Source organism: Pseudorca crassidens, chromosome 18 (genome assembly GCF_039906515.1).
Source record: "Pseudorca crassidens isolate mPseCra1 chromosome 18, mPseCra1.hap1, whole genome shotgun sequence".
NCBI classification, from domain to species: Eukaryota; Metazoa; Chordata; class Mammalia; order Artiodactyla; family Delphinidae; genus Pseudorca; species Pseudorca crassidens.
Genome location: NC_090313.1, coordinates 59,435,668 through 59,461,139, shown reverse-complemented (window position 1 = coordinate 59,461,139; position 25,472 = coordinate 59,435,668). Strand labels below are relative to the sequence as shown.

The following is a 25,472-nucleotide window of genomic DNA, read 5'->3' as shown; positions in this document are numbered from 1 at the left end:
TTGTGACTACAGTTGCTATGAAACTATATTATGAATACATTGCAATGAAAATCCTAGTACCAGTTTTTTGCTAAGCACACGCTCACACCTCTGTTGGGTATATGGAGTGGGCTTTCTGCGTCATAGGGTACCCATGTGTTCGGCTTTACTAGATGCTTCCAAGCAGCTTTCCAAAGTGGTTTCCAGCGGTGCATGAGAACTTTGGTTGTTCTATATGCTCACCAGAACTTCGGGTTGCCTTGGACAAAAATTTTTTTGATGAGAAGATGATGATAATGATGATGACACTAGCTTCTCATTAAAGTTATTATGAAAACCAGTCATCGGGCTGGTTACTTTACTTATATTATCTCACTTCATCTTTAAACTACTTTACAAGGGAGTCATTAGCTTCCTTTTTACAGACAAACAAAACTAAGCGTCAGTAAGATTACATAATTTACCCAAAGTAACAGTAAGTAGCAATGTAGGCTTTCAATCCAAATTTGTCTAATTACCAATCTCTGAGAATTGCTGGTCCAGATAAAATGGAAAGCTGGTTGCTCTGGAGGTGAACGGGAAGCATGAGAGGATTGGTGTGGCTACCGCAGAGGGGTAGTGGCCAGAGGCGAACACAGCTCTAAATCTCTACACGAAGGCTAGTTTGTGCCACCCGGTTTTGGGGGACATTAACCATGAGCGTTTGTTATCAGGGTTAGCTTCAGACATTTCCCAATGGATGATTATTTTGAGGACTGATTCCGAGAACAGATGGGTATGCTTAATATTCCAAAGCAGACTGACGTAAACCAGTTTGGGGCTAGAGAGTAGGACAAAAGGTCAGGTCTGGGATTAAGGAAAAGCATCCACAGTAGCAGGTCTGTGGCTCTGTTCTCACCACTGATGTCAACATGCACTCCTTAGCCCTTCAGCCCTCACTCCCAGACCCAGTGTCCAGGTAATACCGGGAACACCCACCCTTAAGAACATAGCAAGAGTCAAGTCTGCTCTTATCGTGTCCTCTGCTTTTGTGACCCTGGATGGTAGGGTGAATATTCACGGGGAAAAATATTTCGTGGAACAGGAAGGAAAAATATTCTGAACATAATCACTCTTCCACAAGACACTCAACAGACTCAAGTATTGAAAGGCTGCTTTGAATCAGGCACTGTGCTGGGCTCTTCCAGATACATCATCTTAGCCTTCACAATAACTTTGAGAGGGAAATAATTTGCTATTATCCCCATGTTACAGGCATGGGAACTGAGCCTAAGTGAGGTTTTAAGAAACCTGTCTGAGGTTACCCAGAGGTAGAAACAAACAGCATAATAGTTCCACTCTAACAAAGGATGTGGAAAGAGGAAGTTCGGACCTTCTGAATTATGAACTGGTGGAGTATGGTCACTTTTATTTATTTCTTTTAAGGAAGGCAATAAAAGAATACTGAATGTTTTCCTGCTGAACTGCTGAAAGCTTGTTCTGGAAAATGAAAACTTTACAAAGAGAATTCTGGTATTGTAGGTCAGCAACTCTTATCTACGAACCATATTATGAATGGGTCCGGGGACTCATATCCTATAAAAGCATCATACAGATGAGGTTCTAATCAGTTCAAATGTTGTCCTCTTCTAATTTTGTGCCAGTGCAATTATTCTAGAAAGTACAAAATTTCCATTTTAAATGGTGCTTGGCTTATTTGTTTCCGAACACATTGGTTTGGTTTTAAACTCAAGTGAAAACCAACACCTGGGCTTTGTCCTGGTTTCAGGAAAACTGTGCATTTTTTTCCCCTATACTTTAATCAGTAGTTGGTTTAATTGCCTGACCAGGTCACAGATGTAGGTGTCCCAGGTGTGTGTACGCTTTGCCTACGTTACAACCCGAGTACTGTAGCCGGAGTGGAGCGAGAGCCATTCAGGAAGAAGCAATGGGCTCACACGCTGAGTGTAATTCACACCCAAGACTGATGCTCACACAGGCTCACCGCGTCTGGGCTGGCTTCCCAGCGGAGAAACAACCAAAGAGAATGAGAAACACGACACATGCAATTCTCCTGCTTTAGTCCCAAAGACTGACTAAGCCATCAGAGCTTGTTCCCCCCAAACCCTAAGACTCCTCGTGTACTGCTCAGGAGCCTTTCTTCCAGAACCAGTGGATGGGCTTAGCACCTCTACCAGCCCAGTTCTGGAGAGAGAGGGAGTGCAGTCTGAGGACTGGAATGCCCTCTGCCTTCTCTAGCACAGAAATGTGCTGCTGGCATTTGCAGAGACAAGCAAATGATGTTGTATGTGTGCTCTTAACCTCTATTTTAACGTCTCCAACAATCTAGTGGTTAATTAGCAATTTGCTGCCCACCAATATGCAAATGAATGACAAGCAAAAGCCCTCCGCATCTGTAATTATTTTGCTGATTTACAAGTCACTCTCCTCTCTGTGTAGGTTTTTCTGTGTGTGTGCATTCATGCATCAGGGATTTCATTATTTTTAGAAGCATACTCCGTACACGTTTATGCTTTAATATTTTCAGGCTTCAGTAATTACAGTATTATAGATATACGTACATTTTTTCCCCCTCAACTCCCAAAGCATTTACTTGTCAGGAATGCTTTTTCTCTGATAAAGAGCGGAGAGTCAGATTTATCAAGGGGCTGAAATTCAAACTGCAGAGAGAGTCGGAGCACAAGATTGAAAGATGCACGTTTCTGCTGTTGCCAAACCCTTATCTGGAATCGGAGGAGTCTTGTAATATTTGATTTTCTCCCAAGCAGCTCTGGTGAATCAAGCCGCGATCTGCGTTATCCATCTGCTTACTTTAGAGCAGGGTGTTTTACTATTTGGCGGTTTAAATGCTTTACGTTTTTGCCAGCGCGTTAAGAAAGCCTCTCATGTTAAATTAAGTCAATTAATAAATGGAGACACATTAAGCAATCAGTTTTGTCAGCCCATCTCCCCAGCATTATGTATGGTTGGCTGTAATCACAAGATAAATGCAATGTGCTGATCTATGGTAATGTTCAATAATACATTCTCCGCCAGGCTCAATTCATCAGGGAGTTTCGGTAGGGGAGGCATTTGTTATTGGCTGTCTCTGCACCTCAAGGATAACATTTCTGTCCTTTTGATTGGCCGCCTCACTGCTGCAAGATTCTAACCGTCTTATTTTGATGATGAATACGAAAGCACAGTAAGCCGGGCTGGAGCGTAGTGTCTCAGGGGCTGCGCTCCTTCCAGAGCCCAAGGACTTACAGCTTCCTCCGCTGCCTTGCTGTGCCAACAACCCCCCCAAAAAAGTTGTGATGCTTTTCTTCACCCAGTGCTTTGGGGCTGTGTTAGATCTCATTCACCTCCGCTTTCAGCACTACAAGGCTAAACGGGTGTTCTCCGCCGCTGGGCAACTTGTCTGCGTTGTAAACCCCACGCACAACCTAAAGGTGAGTGGCTCTCTCTCGCTTGATGTTCCCGCGGCTTGGGTTCAAGTCCATCCTCCGGGGGCGTCTGTGACCCTCCCGCGAGCGCGGGGAACTCGCGGCAAAGGCTGGTCCACTGGCGCCAGGACGGTGTTGGGTACCCGGGGCCGGTGCCTCGGGGCTCATTCTCCCTCTCTTGGCGGTTGGATGCTCTCGGCGACAGTGTGTTGTTTCCCCGACTGGCAAGAGCAACTGGAGTGAGAGTCTTCTTTTTTTTTTTCCACGCTGTCAGCCTAGGAGTGGGGCGGAGGTCAGAAGTGAGGTCGGTGGACGGAGCAGGGGGCTTGCCCCTCTCTCTCCCAAATATTTGTGGGCAAGTGTTTAGGAGACAGGATTTGAAAAGTTACTCAAATCGCAGTCTGTCCCACGTGCTGGAAAGGCAGGCGAGCACACGGATTTAGGAAGCCCCTCTGGCTGCGGCTGAAGTAACTGGGGTCGGGGTGGAGGGGCAGGAACCCCGAGGCAGGGATCTGGGAGTTGGGGAGAGGGCTCCTTCTTCAGAGTGTTTTCCCCTTGTGCTCAGACTCGGCGTGAGTGGGGATCGGGGGGGCGGGGATGTCGGGAGGAGTTTGTCTTCTTTCCTTCCTTCGAGCTAGATGCGCCCGGTGCGCGGAGGACAGGAGGGGCAGATTTGCTTCAAGAGTATCAAAATGAAACCAGCCCCGAGCTGCCACTGCCCGAATCACCGCAAGCGCTGCGGGTGCCTCTTTGCTGTGGCCGCCCGCCGGGCTGCGCTTCCGACGCCGCTGCCGCTGCGTTTGCGCCTTTAGGTCAATGCCCTTTAAGAGAACAGCCAAAATACGGGCTGGAGGGACCGCTTCACATCACCGCCAAGGCTGAGGGAAATGAATGCAGAGTCCCTGGCTAGGGGAGGCAGGGGAGACGGGAAGGTAGGGCGGGAGGGGCGGTGCGAGGGCGTAGCTGAACTCCCCCCAGTGTGAGTCTGAGCCCAATGGGCTCTGTCCCCAAATAAACGATGGACTCGTTTGCGAGTTGCTTTCCTGTCCTCATTATACCCAAGGCAGAGTGACGGGGGAAGGGCACATCTGCAGCTGAGCCACGGAATAGTCTGCCAGAACAGCTCTGTCATTCTGACCACTGCTGTTGGGCAGGAGATGTTGCTTGTTGCTCATCACTTTATAAACTCCTGCAGTCAGACTCTCTTCGGCTGAAGCCCTGCAGGCCAGTGCTGAAGGATGCCTCCCTGCAACACCCCCCCACCCCCGCTTCCGCACAATTCCTGGAAGTCCTCAGGAGGGACAGCTGCCTGGAGCCCCTGGGGCCATATGTCAAGGCCACTCCTGGATGGAGGGGTGATGCACTACTCTGGGACAGCTATGGTGCTCCTGACCTAGGAACCGGCTTTCCGCGGTACCCAAGCTGTGACTAATACCATCTCCCTCAACCGCTCAGCCTCCCAATCCCAATCCCTCCTTCTCTCACTCTCTCTCTCCCTTTCTCCCTCCTCCCCTCCCCTCCTCTCTCTTCCCCTCATTCTCCTATTTTCTTTTTCCCTTCATGGCTTACTTTTATAAATGAGAATTCACCACCAGTCATCCTTGGCAAAGCGAGTGTATGATGTACCTATTAAAATATGATGCTGAATTCCATTTTATGACCACTTTTGAGACTGCATTCAAACTCCCATTATTTTGTCGCTTTACATTAGTTAGTTCCCTGCGGCAAGAAATTTTGTTTATTCCTGTTTCGCATTTTAAAACCCTTACAAATTTTTTATGAGACTTAGCATTTCCAAAGTTTGAGTTTGGATGGTTCGTTGGCTGCAGCAGGTGATGGAGGGGAAGAAGGGTGCTAAGATCTTGGTGTGGGGTGGAGGGAAAAGCATCTGTGTGTATGTTTCAGTGATGTCAGGCTGGATATTGACAGGTAGTCCTGCTGCCCGGATTCAGGAGCCCAGAGTCAGTGTCGGAGTCCTTGGGTCAGTGCTGACTAGCTGTGTGACCTTGAAGGACTCGATGTCTCTGAGCCTTCCCTCCCTCACCTTCAAAATGAACCTATGACTCTTTAGCCCGCCTCCTCCACGACTCTGTGAGGCTGAAAAAGAGATGATACTCAAGGTAGATGTGCTTTATAACGGTCTCCTCCGAAAAAAGATTACGTTATCGTACATAATTTGTAGGGTTCCATTAGGAACTTCAAAAGTTATCACTTAAAGCCTTCAGCCAACTTAGTAACATAAAAATAGGTGACACGTGCTTCGAGAGGCTATTTCCCATGGCTCACTTTTTCACGTACATTCTCATTTGGCTTTTCATTTCCTATAAAAAGCCACTTAGAGAGTTTGCTCAGATGAGTGTCGCTGCAGATAAACAAATCAAATCGACGGCCGCTAATGTTACCAGGGGTTGCAGCAGGACACACAGGATTTACAGAGGCTGTACCAGGCGGAGACAGACCTCCGCATCCCAGGTTGCCCCTGGGGAGGTCTCATCCAGGCTCCAGGTGGCCCATCAGGTAAGTTTTACCTGCTTCTCAAACCTGAGGGCTAACAACCCTTTGCAGCTTATAAAGGAACAGTTCTCTAGGAGCATTGCTGCCCCATCACTGATATTTAAAAATGCATAAAACCTCGAAAGAAGTTGCTCCTTCTCAGCATTCCTTTCCATAGGCAGACCACAGAAGTATGCCTTAGATGTAATAAGCTGTGATCCACATAGGAAGAAAAATTCTTCTTTTAAAGAAAAAAAAAAAAAAGCTGTGGCAACGTTAACCCAGAATAGCTATTGATCTGCGGTGCCTCCCCGCATTTTGTATGACAGGCTGGTACATAAAATGGTGACGAAGGACAGAGAGACTGCAACCTTGCTTTCAATTTTCTAGGTTGCATATTGCTACAGAGAGGGCTGGGAAGCCTGTGTTTTTCTTTGTGGAAGCATTTTTTGCACTTTGTCCTTTCCCGCGAATGCTAGCAGTACTTTACGACCCGAGGCAAGTGCTGAGTTATAATCAAAATTCACTTACTGAGCAGAGAAAATTGTGTATTTACCATGCTTCTACGGGTCACCTTCATTCTCAATTTTATTATGGCGATTACTCGGTAACCTGGATTCCTTCAAGCAACCTGATGCCTTTCCTTCTAAGTGGAAGGCAGAAGCCTTCCCGGGGAACGCAGACAACCCAGTTAAAGCCGTTACACTCCTTAAGCCCACCCTGCTTTAAAGGGGTGTTTAGAGTCGCTGGCCTGGAATAGGAGGGTCTTCTGCTTCAGGAAGAATCCATAGCAGAGCTGGCTCTGTAGACCGCAAATGGCACTCCGTGTTGCCCTGTGTCTGTCTGTCTGGCTCTGCCTACAGGGATGGCTCCTTAAAGGGACCCGGGCCCCCACTTCTCCTTCCCACCCCATGAAAAGGGACCACCAAGGAGCCGGTGACCTTGGCTGGCTGCCATCTGCTTCCCCATTCATGGAGGTCACTGAAATGTGGCCCACAGGCTGCAGGCTGGCACCGGGGAAGGTGCGGGCTCCTGGTCCTGATTCAGCACTGCTTTCTCCCTCGTGTCCTTTGCTTGTTTCCAAACCAAGAAAGCCTTTCTCTCCTGGCCCCTCTCCCATCGACACTGGCTGCTTGTACAATGCCCTGCCCCGGGCAGCCCTCCCTGCTTCTGTCCCATCCCCAGAGGTGCCCTTTGAGGGGTGACCTGGCTAGTCTCTGCACCCAGGCCTCTCCAGGGAAGGGTCTGTAGTGGCAGCCAGACCCCTCTGGGGTCAGTGCTCAGCACTTCCCAAGCGGACAGGCGCTGAGCTGAGGCTGGCTGGGCGACTTCCTCCCTGTAGCCACAGAGCTTGATAAACGAGGTTCTGAAAGAAGTCTAGCAAAACACTTTCTGGCAGACTTCCAAAAGGCCCTCACCAGGGCCAATGTCATTGCTGAGACCCCCAGTGCCTCCCGGCACCCAGACCCGAGGGCGGAACCTCCCCACCTCTCCTGGGAGGCTATTCATACCTCCATCCAGCCGGTCCAGTCCCTGGAGCTCTTTTCGATTATTACCCGTTAACCTTGAGTTGACAGACAGACACACACACACACACACACACACACTCACAGTCACGCACACACACACAGTGGGAAGGGCATATGGGACAATGACGGCTTTAATTTGTGCCTGACAGATACTAAATCTAAAAATCAGGGCATTTTAGTACCATCACTGGAAGCATCCACGTGCCTTTCATTCTAAGACCAACCCGTATGGATGAATGTGTTCTGAGTGATGGTGGAGCTGGTGGGCTGGGGATCATCAGAGGAGGGAGCTGAGGAGAGGCGGGGGGCAAGGGCAACCCTCACCTCTACCGTTCATGCACTGATCTTTGGAGATCCCGCGCCTGCCCTGGGGCTTTCACTAACTCTGCTTGACACAGCATGGCAGGCAGCTGAAGGAACGCAAAAGACATGAACATCGTTTTTAGAGGTTTAGAGGTGGCCCTGGAGTACTCAGCCTCAATACCTAGTTTAAAGCAGTTAAAGGCTTCCGATAAGATTGTTTCATAGGCAGGGTGTGGGTGGCTCAGCTCCTCCTGACACAGCCATTGTCTGAGGGTCGCATCCCCAGTCTTCTGGACATTTCACCATCTTCCTTTGCTGCCGAGGCTGGAGGCTCCTCACAGCTCCAACAGCACCTTAGACGGGGGCGGGGTAAGGATGAGGGAGGAGCTGAGCTGGCTGTCCTCACTCTGTGAGCTTTATTCTAAAGGCTTTCCCTTGCTGCCTCCTCCAGCCCTTTGGTTTCTGTGAATATTATAAGACACTCGACACTGTAGGTACAGAGCAGTCATGCGGCTTTTCTGGTTAATGGTGATTGCAGATGAGCCTCCTGAGTCACGTAACCGGAGGCGCGAGCCCCGAGCAGCCGTTCGGTTAGCAGCGTGCTGGTGACGGGGAAGCAGGGGAGGCTGAGGCTGGCACAGAGGTGATGTGAGCCCCTTGCCTCTGTACTGCATTTATCCGGCAGCCCCAGAGCAAATTCTGTGGCTCTCCCTTCACCATGGTCCCTCAAGCTGCAGGGACTGTTTGGAAGAAATGAGAAAACTGAGACTGAACACTTTTTTTGAAATCCACAGAGAGGTCAGAGTTATTTGGATGGCTTTCCTGGGGCAAGGCAGAACGTTTCTCTAGCAATTAACAATAAGAAAAAAAGAAAAATTAACTGTCTGGGATGGTATTTTACTCTTAGCAAAGTCATCTGGACTCAACCAACTCTGTTCCCCAAAGGGGAAAGGTGGCCTGTTTAGACACAAAGTACCACGTGGAAGGGGTTACCTGGAGAATGGAGCTCCATTCTCTATGGCTCAGAGAGTGACGGGGAGAATGTCAGAACTGGGAGCCTGAACCGTCTTAGTTTACAGTTGAGGAAACGGAGGCCAGAGAGGGGAATGACTTGTATTCGGTTCCTACGGCTGCTGTAACAAATTACCACAAATGGGGCAGCTGAAAATCAGAGTGATCTATTTCTCAGAGAAATCAGGAGGCTGGAAGTCCAAAATCAAGGTGTCAGCAGGGCCAGGCCTCTCCAAGGCTCCAAGGAAGAGTCTGTCCCTTGCCTCATCTGGCTTCTGAGAACTCCACGTGCTCTTGGGCTTGTGGCCACATCCCTCCAATCTCTGCCTCTGGGGTCACATGGCCTCCTTCTCTCCTTTGTGTGTACATCTTATAAGGATACAGGTTATTGCATTTAGGGCCTCCTTGGGTGATCCAGGATAAGCTTCTCATTGCAAGATCCTTAATTTAATCTCACCTTCGGTCATATAATATTCACTCTCTTGCTAGTTAAGGTAATATTCACAGGTTCCAGGTATTAGGATGTGAATCTATCTTTTCAACCCACTACTCGACTTTTGCAGAGTCAACCTATTTAGTGGCAGAATTTAGGAACCAGAAGTCGGCTCTCCTGATGTCAGGCCTAGATCCCCTGCACTGCCCCAGGCTGCCTTCCAATTAGCCCTAACTAAATATCCCTTGCACGCTGTGGAAGTAGAAAATTGCGGGGACCCCCCTTCCTGCACCCCATCAGGCCCAGGCCAGCAGTGTGACCCCATGGGCTGCACCACACACCCACCATCTCCCCTTTGTCAGATCCACATTTCAATTTGGGGCCTCTCCATCCTCCTCCCTTATTCCCCTTCCCCCTCCATAAATCTTCTTCCCTTTTCTTTACTGAATTATTCTAAAAACAATATAATGAACATGGATGCATGCACATCATATTTAAAAATCAAATGGAAAGAGATACACTGTCAAAAGCATAGAGCATAGGGAATTCCCTGGCGGTCTAGTGGTTAGGACTCCACGGTTTTACTGCTGAGGGCCTGGGTTCAATCCCTGGTCAGGGAACTAAGGTCCTGCAAGCCACGAGGCCAAAAAAAAAAAAAAAAAAAAGCACAGAGCATTATATTTTGCCCTTAGTACATATTTTATAAATCCTCCAGGTCAATATGGGGAGAAGCAGTGGGTGTAGGAAAAAAACATGGGCTTTGGGGCAGACAGGTCTGAATTCAAATCCAGGCTGTGCCACTGGCCGATGTGTGACTTTGAACAAATGACTTTGCCTCTCAGGGGCTCCATTTCCTCCTCTATAAAAAGGAGAAAAGAACGCCCACCTTGTGACCACCTGGAGGGGTGGGATAGGGAGGGTGGGAGGGAGATACAAGAGGGAGGGGAATATGGGGATATAGGTATACGTATAGCTGATTCACTTTGTTATACAGCAGCAACTAACACACCATTGTAAAGCAATTATACTCCAATAAAGATGTTAAAAAAAAAAAACCGCCCACCTTCTATGGCCGCTGCAGGCGTAAATGAGTTCACAGAAGGAAAATGTCTACCACAGAGGAGAGAGTTGGTAAATAGTAGCAGTTATTGTCAACACGGGTCATTACGATAAAAGCTAAAAGCCACTCCTGGGAAGTTAGAGTCAACTCCCCAAAACCCCACCTTCCGTCTTTCTCCGCCTCCCGGCAGGCCTCGGTGCTTGCTGTTCCTTGGTATCTGTGAATTGCCCTTGGCCTTGAAGAGATTTTGAACGGAACAATTTCTTGCCTTACGTAAAAGTCAGATTCGTCCTTACTGCCTAACTTCAAAGAAAGCCCTGAACCCTGCTTGGGTTCTGAGCCCTGAAGTGCAATGGGAGAGGAGGGGCTGGGGCTGGGAGGACACGTGTGCCTGCGGTGGAACAGGGGCTGAGGACCTGGTGCCGGTCATCGGAGCCAGGAGCCGTGCGGACGAGGCCCCTTTTCCTCCCACCCCGGGAACGGGCCCTCCTGACTTACGCATGCTTTCTTTTCATTAGAGGCAGCTGACTAAGCACAGGGGCAAGCGGCCCTGTGAGGGGCACCTGATCCGGAGGGCGTGGGTCTGAGGCTGAGTGACACCGCTGAGAGATGCAGCAGGGTGGGGAGAGGTAGGTGGGCAAAAACTGCAAGCCCCCTGGAAGACTGGACATTTTCTCTCTGCCCTTCAGTTCATTCTGCCTTGAGGAAGTAGCTTCCCTCTGAGCCGGGCAGGATGAAGGGGGTTGATGCTTAATGGAGGATGCAGCCCCTGGCATCAAGGGCAGGCGAGGGGTGCTCTGACCTTTCCAAGCCAAGAAAGAATTCCTAGATCCCACTGTCATCGGACACTTTTTAAAAAGCACGGAGGTAGGCCACAGGGCTGAGTTCCCTTACTCCATCCTGAGTTTACACACACACACACACACACACACACACACACACACACACACACACACACACGGAGTCAGTGGAGGTTCTGAGATGCCAATCTGTTTGTACCCTGAGTGGTCTCTGAATAGCGCAAGATCACAGGGTACAGGGCTCCCCTGGTGGCGCAGTGGTTAAGAATCCATCTGCCAACGCAGGGGACACGGGTTCGATCCCTGGTCCGGGAAGATCCCACATGCCGCGGAGCAACTAAGTCTGTGAGCCACAACTACTGAGCCCACGTGCCACACTACTAAAGCCCATGCACCTAGAGCCCGTGCTCCACAACAAGAGAAGCCACCACAATAAGAAGCCTGCACACAGCAAGAAAGAGTAGACCCCACTCACCCCAACTAAAGCCCGCGTGCAGCAACGAAGACCCAATGCAGCCCCCCAAAATATATATATATATATGTGTATGTGTGTGTGTGTATGTGTGTGTGTATATATATATATATATATATATATATATATATATATATATATATATATATATATATATAAAAAGATCACAGGGTACGAAGCCCAGTGGATGGGGAAACCTGGTGGAGGAAAGCACGGAGATGAACAAGATCCCTCTCCCCGACCCAACCTGTAACTGACCACTCCAGCCTCAGGAAAGAGGTAAAAAGGGGAAGTCAGTGATGGGCGAGAAAAGAGTAACATTCTAGCTGAGGTCCTGGAATATGGGCTTTGGAGTCAGACTGATCTGGGTTTGAATCCAATGCTGTCACTTGCCTGGAGTAATCTCTTTGACTTCCCTAAGCCCGCATTTCCTCAACTATAAAATGACTGTTCTGAAGGTGAAATATCGTGATATACATAAAGTGCTTAGCATAGCACCCAGCACCTAATACACACTCCATAAATGGTTACTGTCATTACTAGTAAGTGGAGTCCCTTAGAGATGTTACCTGATACACAAGATGTGACCAAGGTTCTTTTGCCCAATTTGTATGAGTGATCAAACTTCTACTCAAACTGGATGTCGGGGGAAAGAGAGGGATGGGTCAGCAGTAACAGGACCTGTCTGTTGAGTGACCAAGATTTTGAGCATGGCAGGTCCAAGCTCAGAGAACCAGAGCCACGCTCCAGTTCCAGGTCCTGGTCTAACAGATGAGGCCCAAAGGGGTGATGCCCAAGGTCACAGCTGATAAGGGGCAGGGTCCACTGCTCTACCTGTGCCACCACACTGCTGGGGGGTAGGGGCGTTGGAAAAGGATGCTGCCTGTCTACTATGACCCCCACACACTGGGCATCTTCCCAAAGGGTCCCTGTCCTCAGGACCTTGCCAAGGTATAAACCAGCCGGGTGAGAATGGGGCGTTAAAAAGGCAATGCTCCTCATGTCTCTAGAGCTGGCACAAATACACAGCGAGTGACTGAGATGAGGTGCTGCGTGAAATCACCCAAGCCAGGAAGCCATAACCCCAGGCTTTCACATAGCAGGGTGGATCAAGTTCTGCTACAAAAGGCTGCATTTTCATCTTGACCTTGGGCCCAGGATGAACGCACCATCAGAAACCAGCCTAATGTTTTTAGCAGAAGAACAAAGGTCCTGTGGATAATTTAGAATTGTGGTGTAACAGGAAATAGCAGTTTTACTTGCAAGATGCTGTACCTCAATAATTCCTTGGTCCTTTAATGGATGTTTAATCACGAACCGGTGATTAGGAGGGAGCTGTGAGCCGCAGAGCCATCTCCAGGTGGCACTGGGAACTCCAGCCAGGAGACACTGGCCTGTGGAAGGGACAGGGCCCCGCAGGACGAAACTGGAGAGTGTCCTCTATGGAAGGGAAAGGCCATCGCACACCACGTTTGGGGACGGAAGACAGGGTTAGCATGGCATTAGGAAGGCTCCACAGAAACAGAACCAAACCAGATCAATACCAGATTTTACAAAAGACTGGCCAGCCCATCTAGCGATGTGCCCAGCTTTGCAGCCAGTGCCATGGTCCCTCAGATCTAATGCCTACGACTTCACCAAGGATGTGCTGGGAAGTCCCAGGCAAGTAGCCACTCAGAACCTCGCGTTCCCTTTCTATAAATTAGAGGTATACTGTGACTTAGGCTAAGCTGGTTACATATCCTGAAGTCCACAGACTGTCGTTTTCTGCTGTCACAGTTATGCACACAATAATAACAATAATGATCAGAACAACCACAAAATAGCTACCATTTATTGAAGGCGTGCTATGTCCAGGAACTGCGTTAAATGCTATGCATTTGATTCTCCCTTGGAAATAGTATATTATCATTCTATCAAAGCAAAGGAAAGGTAAAGAGCTTACTCACTCTTACACAACTGTTTGTGGCGGAGCCGTTTAAAATGAAAATCCCACGTTTTTAAGCACTTCTTGGTATGTCATCCCTCAGTGTTCTCTCTTTTCACAACAAACAACTGGCCATAGGACTAATATTGAGTATATTATATTCCATTTAAAAATACTGAGCTAAGATCCTGTCTCATTCACCCTCTGTCTGCATACATCAAACACACACAGATGCCCCAGCTCTTGGGGGCCAATCCTAGGAGGCATGCTCTAGGCTCCCCAGGGCTACCTGGTGGAATGGAGCCCTGTGGCCAATGGCAGTGACTCTGTCCCTTCCTCCTGCTTCCTGGAATCACTTCCCAAATAAACCACTGCATCCAAGTTTTTATCTCAGGCTCTACTTTGGGGGAACCCCAGTTAAAACTACATATGTGTGTATGTTTTTTGTTTTTTTGTGGTACGCGGGCCTCTCACTGTTGTGGCCTCTCCCGTTGCGGAGCACAGGCTCCGGACACGCAGGCTCAGCGGCCATGGCTCACGGGCCCAGCCGCTCCGCGGCATGTGGGATCTTCCCAGACCGGGGCACGAACCCATGTCCCCTGCATCGGCAGGCAGACTCTCAACCACTGCGCCACCAGGGAAGCCCTGTGTATACGTTTTTGAATTAGCTCACGTTTATTGAGCACTCACTAAGTGCTAAGTGTGATGCTAAGTGATTTACCTGAATTGCCTTTTAAAAAATCCTCAGAACTATGCCGACAATCTATCCCCAAATTACACACAAGGAAGCTGAAGCACAGAGAGATTAAGTAACTTATCCAAGGATGCATCCAATCAGTGGTAGAGTTTAGCTGGTGCTTTTAATCTTTAAGCTGTCTCTCCCTCTCGGTCACAGAACTGCTTACCTGGAAGCTTCTACAAAGAGCCTAGCCTTCCAATTCAGGCTCGATAAAAATTACGATTTGCATAAAATACTTGGAAGGAAATCTTGGCAACAACTTTATTTAAGTGCACGACTCAAAGTTATCCTGCAGAAAAGGAAGTTTGTGCTCCATGATCATTTATTTATTTATTTTTTTGCGGGACGCGAGCTTCTCACTGCCGTGGCCCCTCCCGCCGCGGAGCACAGGCTCCGGACGCGCAGGCCCAGCGGCCATGGCTCACGGGCCCAGCCGCTCCGCGGCACGCGGGATCCTCCCGGACCGGGTCACGAACCCACGTCCCCCGCATCGGCAGGCGGACTCTCAACCACTGCGCCACCAGGGAAGCCCCCATGATCATTTTTTTAAATGGGTTACATGGTTGGACAGGAGGACAGAGCATCTGAAACCAGCATTGACCCCCAAATCTGGGACATGTGATCGTCTTGTCAATTCCCCACTTGCTTCTCAATGACAATGGGAACTAGCTGACCACGTCAGAAATGAAAATGTTCTCTAAGCACTGGGATAGCATTAAACGGGCCACTTTTTCTCTGAGAAAAGAAGAAATCTTTTTATACAAAAGCAAAAATGTCCTTCAAGAGAATATGGCTCTTACCCTGTAACACCAGTTTTCTGAGAGATCCACAGGCCTTTGAAATTTCCTTTCCCATTAGCAGCCATACTTTATTACTAAATTTATTTTCTTAAACTAAAATCGAAGAGGAACGCAGTTTTAAGGACCATTTTCTACCTCACTTAACTGAGCCTCTACCTTGATTAGGGGAAGGGTCGACCCTTCCCCCCTAACGCTCTTCAAACATTTCCTTTTTTCCAAAACTGCCGTGGGAAGAACCGAGTTGAGGGAGGTGTCCGGGTGAGAGGTGAGCTTCTGGGAGGAGAGCGCAATGACGTTTGTGAGCCCTATTTCCAGGGTACAAGCTGGAGCCGCGAGGGGCAGCGTCTATACTGACTTCAGGGGGCGTGAGGAAAACGCTCGGCCAGGCGCTGTGGAGGGGAGGCCACCAAGGTAATCCCCCAGGGGTCACCTCATCCAGCAGCTCCGACATCCGGGGAAAGTCACAGAGGCTGCAGAGGGCTCACGGGGGACACTGACACGAAGGAACTAAAGGCATTCTGTGAGGAAAGTGCCTCAGACTTGAGCGATATGCCATCGCCACCCTTCCCAGCCCCGCCTGACCCCTGCTCATCCCCCCCGCCCCTCGGGGTGACAGCCTGAAGGACCACAGCGGGCGCAGGGGGCTGGCACTGCAGGCACCTCTGCCGACCCCAGCCCTGCCCGGCCTCCCCGTAAGCAGGAGAGCTGATGAGCACGTGAAGAAGCTGCCTCATTGAAAAGACAGTCTCTTCAGCAAGTGGTGCTGGGAAAGCTGGACAGCCTCATGTACCTCAATGAAGTTAGAGCACACCCTCACACCATACACACAAATAAACTCAAAGAGGCTTGAAGCTTAAATATAAGACACAACACCATAAAACTCCTAGAAGAGAACATAGACAAAAAAACTTTCTCTGACATAATTCGTACCAATATTTTCTTACATGAGTCTCCCAAGGCAAAAGAAATAAAAACAAAAATAAACAAATGGGACCTAATCAAGCTTATAAGCCTTTGCACAGCAAAGGAAACCATCAACAAAACGAAAAGACAACCTACAGATTGGGAGAAAATACTGGCAAACAATGTGACTGACAAGGGCTTAATTTCCAAAATATACAAACAGCTCATAGAACTCGATATCAAAAAAACAAACAACCCAATCAAAAAATAGTCAGAAGGGCTTCCCTGGTGGCGCAGTGGTTGAGAGTCCGCCTGCCGATGCAGGGGACACGAGTTCGTACCCCGGTCTGGGAAGATCCCACGTGCCGCGGAGCGGCTGGGCCCGTGAGCCATGGCCACTGAGCCTGCGCGTTTGGAGCCTGTGCTCCGCAACGGGAGAGGCCACAGCAGTGAGAGGGCCACGTACCGCAAAAAAAAAAAAAAGTCAGAAGACCTAAATAGAAATTTCTCCAATGAAGACATACAGATGGCCAACAGGCACATGAAAAGATGGTCCACATCGCTAGTTATTAGAGAAATGCAAATCAAAACGACAATGAAGTATCACCTTACATGGGTCAGAATGGCCATCATCAAAAAGTCTACAAATAATAAATGCTGGAGAGGGTGTGGAGAAAAGGCTAGCCTCTTACACTGCTGGTGGGAATGTAAATTGGTGCAGCCACTATGGAAAACAGTATGGAGGGCCCTTAAAAAACTAAAAAATAGAACTACCATATGATCCAGCAATCCCACTCCTGGGTATATATCTGGAAAAGACAAAACCTCTAATTCAAAAAGATACATGCACCCTAATGTTCATAGCAGCGCTATTTACAATAGCCACGGCATGGAAGCAACCCAAGTGTCCATCAACAGATGAATAGATAAAGAAGATGTGGTACAGATACACAATGGAATATTACTCGGCCACAAAAAAGAATGAGATATTGTCATTTATGGCAACATGGATGGACCTAGAAATTATCATACTGAATGAAGTCAGACAGAGAAAGACAAATATTATATGATATTCCTTATATGTGGAATCTATAAAATAATACAAATGAACTTATTTACAAAACAGAAACAGACTCACAGACATAGAAAACAATCTTATGGTTACTAAAGGGGAAAGGGAGGGATGAATTAGGAGTATGGAATTAACAGATACACACTACTATATATAAAATAGATAAACAACAAGGTCCTATTGTATAGCACAGGAACTATATTCAGTATCTTGTAATAAGCTGTAATGGAAAAGAATCTGAAAAAGAATATATATGTGTGTGTATGTGTATGTGTGTGTGTGTGTGTGTGTGTGTGTGTGTGTGTGTGTAACTGAATCATTTCGTCTACACCTGAAGCTAACACAATATTGTAAATCAACTACAGTTCAATTAAAACAAATAAGTAACAAAAGACAAAAAAATAGAAGCTGTCTCATGAAGCCCCAGTGACGCATCTGTTTATGGTAATTAAATAAAGCCAGTCGGACCCTTCTCAGCACGCTTGCTGAAGTCGGTGCCAGACACCTGAGGCTCTCCAAGAGCCCGAGAGAAATGAGAACGGAAGGCGGGCTCCCAGGCACTCACCACGGCTCCGTTGAAATGCTCGGCCGAGGAGGCTTCCTCAGAACCGAGAGGCTGGAGCCCTTGTCTGCAGTCTGGCTCCGTTCCCACGGGGTCTTGGGCAAGTCATTTAACCTTGGCTTCTCCATCTGTCAGGGGAGAGGTGACACTTGCTCTGTGCCTCCCTCCTGGGTGACCTTGGTGTGCGGAGGACCGCTCTTCACTGCTGACCTCATCCACACGTGGTCTCTTTTCAAAGGGGTTTGAGACAATTGAAGTCAAATGGTAGCGTGAACAGGTGAATAAAATGGAAGAAAAATGGAGAACGCGAGCAGTTGACTGGAAAGCTTAACCCATTTATCCTGACAGAAATTTAGTAGAAAAGTGAAATTCTACAGATGTATTTTAAACACCTCTCAGCGTACTGGAAAGATCATGGCCTTTGGACTCAGGTGTGGTTTCAAATTTAGTTCCAATATTGGTAGCTGTGTGACCCTTGGCAAGTGACAACCCTCTGAGCTTCATTTTTCTTGTCTATAACAAGACAAACGCTGAGAAGCTGGTGGAGGATTAAATGTGACTAATACATGCGAAAGCACCTAGATCAGTGTCAAGCACGCAGTAGTACCCTCGTTGACGTTGATTTCTTTTTGCCTTCCTTCCTTCCTTCCTCTTTTCATTTTTTTTTTCCTATGGTAAATAAGGAAGTCTCCAGGAAACACTTCTGGCATTATTTGAATAGTGGGTTACAGGAAGCTCTCTGAGAATGAGAAAGTTTGAAATTACGAAAGGAAGACAGCCTTGTCATGCAGGGAAGGGAGAAATCTTCAAGATGAGGAATGACTCGGTTAACGTATCCAAAGTCACCAGATGAGTCTTTTACATTCTCTACATCGTATTTTTGTTATCTGGGTGTAGAATTAATACAATAAGTTCTCTCTACAACTGAGATCTCCCAAGGGTATCTGGGAGTAGAACAGGGAAACCTGGGAGGATGTTTTTTCCACGTGAAGCTGGGAAGACCAGGGGCAGGGTCACTGTTAGGGAGGGCAAGGGGTACAACTCCAGACAGATGTGAAACTTTGCGACATCAGGACGCCTGGGCGGTCTAGGGGGCGCTAGAACCTGCCAGTCCCCTGTTCCTGGAGCTGGCACTGGACGGCAGACGTCTGCACATTTTCTACTAACCAATTAGAAAGTAAAGATGATAAATGCAGCTCCTTCTTGCACTCTGAGGTCACGTGGGTGTGTCCAGGCAGGCAAAGGGACAACCAGCAAAATTCCAGGCAACGGGCTGGTATCAGGGATGCGCAGCAGCAGGAAGCAGCCCGTGCCACCTCCTCTGTGTAGCCTGTCCTGATAACCCCTCTCCCCAGGGAGAATCAAACCTGCCTTGTCCGCCTCAACTGAATTGATGTTCATCACAGCCCTCAGACTCTTCCACTCTATGCAACCATTTGCACATCTGTGTCCCTGTCACACACGGCGAGACCCCCCCAAGGCTCTGTATCCCCAGGCCTCACGTAAATGACCATCGCACACTAGGTACTTGGTGAATGCGGGTCTAATTAGTAAATGGAAGGCTCGGGACCGTAAGAACGTGGTAAGGAAGCGGGAGAACTGAGCGGGTTAGCAAGACAGAGGCTCAAGGGTAGGAAAGAGACAGAGCCTGTCTCCTGAAGCCTACGCTAAGCTGGAAACTTATGAGGAGGACAGTCGGGTTACAAGGCCAGAGCTGGACGAGCAGTGAAATTTGGCCCAAGCCCCCGCAAGTCCCTCCTGCTTGAGGACAGTGCTGGGTTTCTGAGCCTGGACTGGGTCTGGGCTCACAGTTGGGGTCAGTGATACAATCAAGTGTAGTGTGATGCTGAGGGAGGGACTCCGGAGCCACGCTGCCTGGGTTCAACCGCTGCCTCTGCAGCTATAAGCTGTGCAATGTTGGACTTGCAACCTAGCTTCTTTCTGCCTCAGTTTTCCCATCTGTAAAATGGGAATCGTAACAGTAGTACTTGCATCCTAGGATTGTTGTAAGGGCTGTTGTTGTCATTACCAGATGCAAGGAGGGCACACTTAGTCCACAGGTCCTGACAGTGATGCAGTGTAAGAGGAAAGAGGAATCTAGTGGGTTCTGACTTCTATCCACTCTATTACAGCTGCTCTAACTTAAACTGGGTAGTTGATCATCTGCAGGTCAGTTCTCTCTCTACATGCTGCTGAGAAATGTTTTAAGGTCCACTTTGGGAGAGTCTGGGAGTCACTACCATGACGGTGCCACGGGTACTTTTAAAAGAACATGGGTTTGGGCTTGGTTTGCTGGTGTATTCAAATGAACCAGTGGGTTTTGTGGTTTAGGCTTTCTGTCTTTATATTCTACCTAAAAGGGACAAAAGAACATTAGAAAGCTCCTTTAGATGTTAAAGTTCCTTTTTGTTTTTAAAGGCACATTTACTATGAGCCAGGCACGCTGTTCTAATTACAAATATTAACTCACTGAATCCTCAAAATAACCCTGTGAAATAGGGCAATAACTATCACTAGTATACAGATGAAGAAAGAGGCAGAGAGAGGGTAAGCACTGTGTCTGCAGCCACACAGCACTGAGAGGTGGAGCCAGGAGCATGAACTCAGGAGCCTGGCCCCAGAGCTGCTCCGGTGTCTCCTGTTACACCTGTTATGCCAGAAGATCTAAGTTTAGGTAAATTCACAGGAAGGTAAGCGGGCCTCTCCCAGCCCAGGGTGGGCTGAGCTGCCTGATGGTCCTAGGGTAGCTCAGTCTTTCCTGCTGGAAGGAAAGGAGAATCCCACAGACCACATCAGACTCCCTGGGTTGACTCCAAGTGGCCCAGCTTTGGAAGGGAAGTTCTGTGGCCCCCCAAGAAAAGGAGCTGAGAACCCAGGCAGACAACCCCCATGAGGTCAAGGACACTGCCTGCCAGCTATGGGGTCTGAGCACCCAGGGAGCACAGCCCTGTAACCTGAGACCTTAGAGGCAGATCGCTTCTTCCCCTTGGTTTACTGTTACCTCTCAGATGGTCCCCGACTCAGACAGAGGACTGGGGGCCTGGGGGACTTCCTCCCTCTTCTCAGCAAGTGGAGGGAGCCCCAGGGAGCCCCACGGATGCTGGTAAACAGGTGTATGTGATCGCCAGGCCTTCACAACTGGACAGCCTTTCGTTTCCCCTGATAGAGGTAAATGTTGATAACTCAGTGATGATGATAAAAATTGTAAAGTGCCAAGCACGGCATGTTTACTTACAAAAGCCACGAAATAATTGCTGCAGCCTTGCTGCTAAGAAAACCAGTTGTTGAGTCCAGGATAATTCTAGTAAGAAATTGGCACCCAGGGATTAATTGTTTAGAATGTAATGACCGCTACAACCCAAATGAATGAGAACAGAAGGCAGTTTCCAATTTGAGTCTCAGGAATGAAACAGACCTTGCCAGGCTGGCTGATACAGAAAAAGAGAATGGAGGACTTTTTTTTTTTTTAACCTCACTACCGATTGGGCGAAAAATCAGAAAGCATTTTGCAAGAACACCTTCTGAGAAGACTAGCCAGAAATCTGTGAGGACGCCTCAGAAAAACTCTTGATTGATGAGTGAAAGCCTGGCTGAGCTCGTCCTAGAATCCCTGAGCAGGTTTGGGGGCAGCAAGGCAGGGGTGAATCATCACCGCGCTGGGGGAGACAGAACGGGTGCCAAGCATGGAGACAGAGCCACCCCTGACACTTCAGCTTGACCTTCAGCAGATCACCCCTGCTTTCTCAATCTGCCCTTTCCTGCAAATCTGGGATGGACTGCAGTACTTACCCTGCCAACCTCAATGGCTTATTGTAAGGATCAAACAAGAAAATACCTGGCAAAGTGCTTTGTGATCTTTAAATCACAATGTGGGTGAAGTGTATTATATGGATAAATTACCCCTTCCACATCCTTTTGTTTGCTTAGCCCTTGTTGTTCTAAAAAGGACTCAAGGCAACCTGCCTATTTTTTCCTCATTTTTTGCAGAGTAATAAGCACTCTGTAGAAAAATTGTCATGGCAAGCAGTGTTCAGCACCAGAAAAGACCCAGGATGGTTTGCTGGGTCCACTGGACAGGAGTCTGAGGGTCCCGGTGGGAGCAGAACCCTTAGCATGTCTTCAGAGCACTGAACGTGATGGGGGAACGAAGATGGGGTAGCCCAGTTGTTCATGTGTCTACTTACTGAGCTCCTGCTATGAGCATATATTTATTGAGGACCTGCTATGAGGATTGGCTCATCATGGAGAGAGTAAAAGGACCCTCAAAAGATACCTACTTGGGCTTCCCTGGTGGCGCAGTGGTTGAGAGTCCGCCTGCCGATGCAGGGGACACGGGTTCGTGCCCGGTCTGGGAAGATCCCACGTGCCGCGGAGCAGCTGGGCCCGTGAGCCATGGCCGCTGAGCCTGCGCGTCCGGAGCCTGTTGCTCCGCAACGGGAGAGGCCACAACAGGGAGAGGCCCGCGTATAGCAAAGAAAAAAAAAAAAAGATACCTACTTAACAAATACCCATGGGAGCGGTCCCCAATTCTTCACCAGTTTCCCAGTTCTTATCCATTTCCCTCCCATCTCCATCCCTCTTCCTAGCTGACATTGGTAATAGAGGTGCTGAGTTCTTTCAACTAACTGGAAGGCATGCTCATCACAAATGAGGAATCCCAGGATTGCCAGCCAGACTTGAGTGGTCAGAGTAGGTACTGAGAGAGGGTGCAGACTTGGTGATCCTAGTCAATGGAAAATCACAAGTGTTGTCAGAGGATGTGGTGAAATTCGAAACCTTGTGCACTACTGGTGAGCCTGTGAAACAGCAGCTGCTGTAAGTAACAGTATGCAGTGCCTCAAAAAATTTAGCATAGAATTCCCATCTGACCCGGCAATTCCACTCCTGGGTATGTACCGCAAAAACTGGAAATGGGCTCAACACGTATTTGTACACCCATGTTCACAGACGCATTAGTCACAACAGCCAAAGGGTGGAAACAACCCATGTCCATCCACAGATGAATGGATAAGCAAAATCTACATGGTATATCCACATAGTGGAATATTGTTCCGCCATAAAAAGAAATGAAATTCTGACATTCGCTACAACATGGGTGAACCTTGAAACTATGATGCTAAGTTCAATAAACCAGTCACAAAAAGACAAAAACTGCATGGCCGCACTTACAGGAAATATTTCAAATAGGCAAGTTCATAGAGACAACAAGTAGATTCGAGGGTACCAGGGGCTGAGGGAAAGTGGAACTAGGGAGTTTTTGCTTAATGGTCAGAGTTTCTGTCTGGGGTGATTTTTTAAAGTTCTGGAAAGAGATAATGGTGGTGGCGGTACAACATTGTGAATGTAACTAATGTCACTGACTTGCACACTTAAAACTACTAAACGTGGCGAATTTTGTGTTATATATTTTTCACCATACCAAAAGTATACTTTGTTCAAAAAAAAGGTCAAGTCCTTGAACTTGCTGGTCATAGCAGGGCCCTGGCTTACGATGGGTAGCTTCACGCCACGCCGCTCTCCCCCTCACTCTCCAGCCTCTTGGGCCTGGCTCAGCCTTCCTGTCCATTGTGCTCTCTCCCATCACTGGGCCTCTGGAATGTTCCTCCACCTGCCCAAAGCAAGCCTTTTCAGACCACCCAGGCTAGGTCAGGTTCCTTGGTTATATGCTCTCAAAACCTATACTCTTTCTCTTCAAAGTACAACCTCCAGTGATGGGCTATTCCAATGACTCCTGACTCCCCCTGGCTCTCCCAGGGACAGTGTCTGTTTAAATCTCTCCATTTTAGTGCCATTGCCCATAGCAGGCCCTCAGTAAATAAATACGTGCTGGATGAAGAAACACATGAAAGACTGAGCTAGTCTGTCGTCTTCTTCCCACCTCCTCCATCATCTCTATCCCATGATTCGTTATCCACAGGACTTCGGTCTATCTGAAATAATTTGAAGTATTTATTTCTTTATGTATCTGTGGTGTCCCTGCCTTCTCATTCAAACCCCTTCAGAGTAGGGCCCTTTTCTGCCTTGTCCACTGCACTACCCCCAATATAGAACAGTGCCTGCCATGTCGTAGGGCTCAATGGACATCCATTCGATCAATGAATAAGCAGACCTTCATTAGCTCCCGCCTGGATTATCTTCTTCTCGATTTCATGGTCTCCATATCAACGCCAGAGTCATATGGCTACAGATGTTGATTTGCCTGTGTCCCACTTCTGCTTTAAGCCAGGGTCCAGAGGTATGGTCCCTGTTCCTGTCAGAGGATACACCGGCCTCTCCTGACACACCCCATGTCACCGCTCAAACCTTCCCAGGCTGGAGGGCTCTAAGCTCACTACACAGACCGTTCTTAACCCACGCTCTTCTCTCTCCCCAGAATACCACTCCCTGCCTCTTCGTCTGGTTAGTACTTTCCCACCCATCAAGACTGCTCAGATGCCATCTCTTTGCAGGATGCCTTCCCCAAACCTCTATCATGATCCAGAATTGTTAACCGCTGGGCTCCCCCACTAGACTCGAGGCAGCAGAGCTGGGAGCAAGTTCCGTTCATGTCGGGACAGGGCTCACTGCCCGGCATAAGGCAAGCCCTCAGTGAAGAGGGGCTTCACCAAACCCAACTGTTCAGAGTGAACTTGAGAAGGACAAGAATGGTCTCTTGTTTGAGACCAACGATCGCAATTCTGTAGAACCACCCTTGGACCAGACAAAAGGGCATTTTAAGCCCCGAGCTCTGCAGGTCCCACCTGGCCCTCCTCATGCTGTGCCCCAAGCCTGTGGGGTAAGGAATCTGCAGCCGCAAGTGAACGTTCCTACCTGGAGCTCGCACCTTCCCTTCCAGGCCTCTCTCTGGGTATCCAGAGCTTATCGTTTGCAGACCTGTCCTTCCGAAGGTGCCCCATGCCACCAGCGTGCTGGGCGGCTGACTAAGGAACGTTAAGGCTTCCTTTTTTGTGGAGGCCGTGGACAGAACTTAGATGTACAGGCTGGGGTGGCCACGTACATACATCGGGTATGGGATGGAGCCAGAAATAGGAAGAGAGGCAGGGCAGGCTGCCCAGCCTAGAACCACAGCGGACTCTCTACCACCATGTTTCAGAATTCTGAGGAGTTTGAGCACTCTAAATTCAAGCTTAGTCTTCTAACGTGTTATGAAGATGTTTACTTATCAAGATGGAAAAAAAAAAGTACTTTATCAATCTATTGGCTTAGCTGTAACCCTGAAACATCTCGACAAGTGGTCTGTGGGCCTCTATGTTACCCTTGCCTGGGGTCTCCCTAATGTTAAGGGCAGGCCTGACCTCACCACCAGGAGAGGGGCATCATGGAGTGTGGGGCTCGTGTCTCGAACACAGAAGCCTCTAGAAATACAAGGTATTTTTTTTACTCTAAATAGAGAGTTTACATATAACTGAACACATGATATAGATAGGATTTATTAGCAGGGCTGAGAGACAGAAGCACCTCTCGGTCTTCTCTGAGGAAAAAATGCAGGAAGGGAAACAAGCAAGATGGTTTTGTCTCAAACTAGTTGATGTCAGAAGAGGAATTACTGGGGGGTGGTGGGGAGACGGAGAGAAGCTTCCAGAACACTGGAAGTGTTCCACATCTTGATCAGAGTGGCGGTTACTGGGTCATGCACATGTTAAAATTCACCAAGCTGCACACTTGAGATGAATGCACTTTACACACGAGCAGTTTTGGGAGTCAGTCAGCTGGGGCTGGCCAGCTCCATGCCCTCAAGCAAGTCACTTATCCTCTTAAACCTCAATTTACTCACGAGGAGTAGGTGAGGTCAACTCCCTACCTCAGGGTATTGCAGGAGAGGAAGGACGTGCAAGTGCTTCATCACTGGTGGTTATTATATTATATCAGCGACATTAACTACTTGTGCGTTAGCTATGTAAGCTGGTGCTTAAAATGCTTGAAACTTTGAAAGGTATGGATTTGTTTAAGGTAGAGTTTTTCTA

General features: G+C 48.4%; 1 protein-coding gene across 1 annotated transcript in view; it reads left to right on the top strand.

The window, feature by feature from the left end:
* The first annotated feature begins 3,065 nt into the window (after window positions 1-3,065).
* The window catches only part of SIAH3 (siah E3 ubiquitin protein ligase family member 3), a 78,984-nt gene continuing 56,577 nt past the window's right edge, over window positions 3,066-25,472 (top strand). The window contains exon 1 of the mRNA XM_067713038.1: window positions 3,066-3,410. Coding sequence (XP_067569139.1) covers window positions 3,276-3,410 — 135 coding nt within the window. The 5' untranslated portion in view covers window positions 3,066-3,275. The remainder of the gene's footprint in view (window positions 3,411-25,472) is intronic.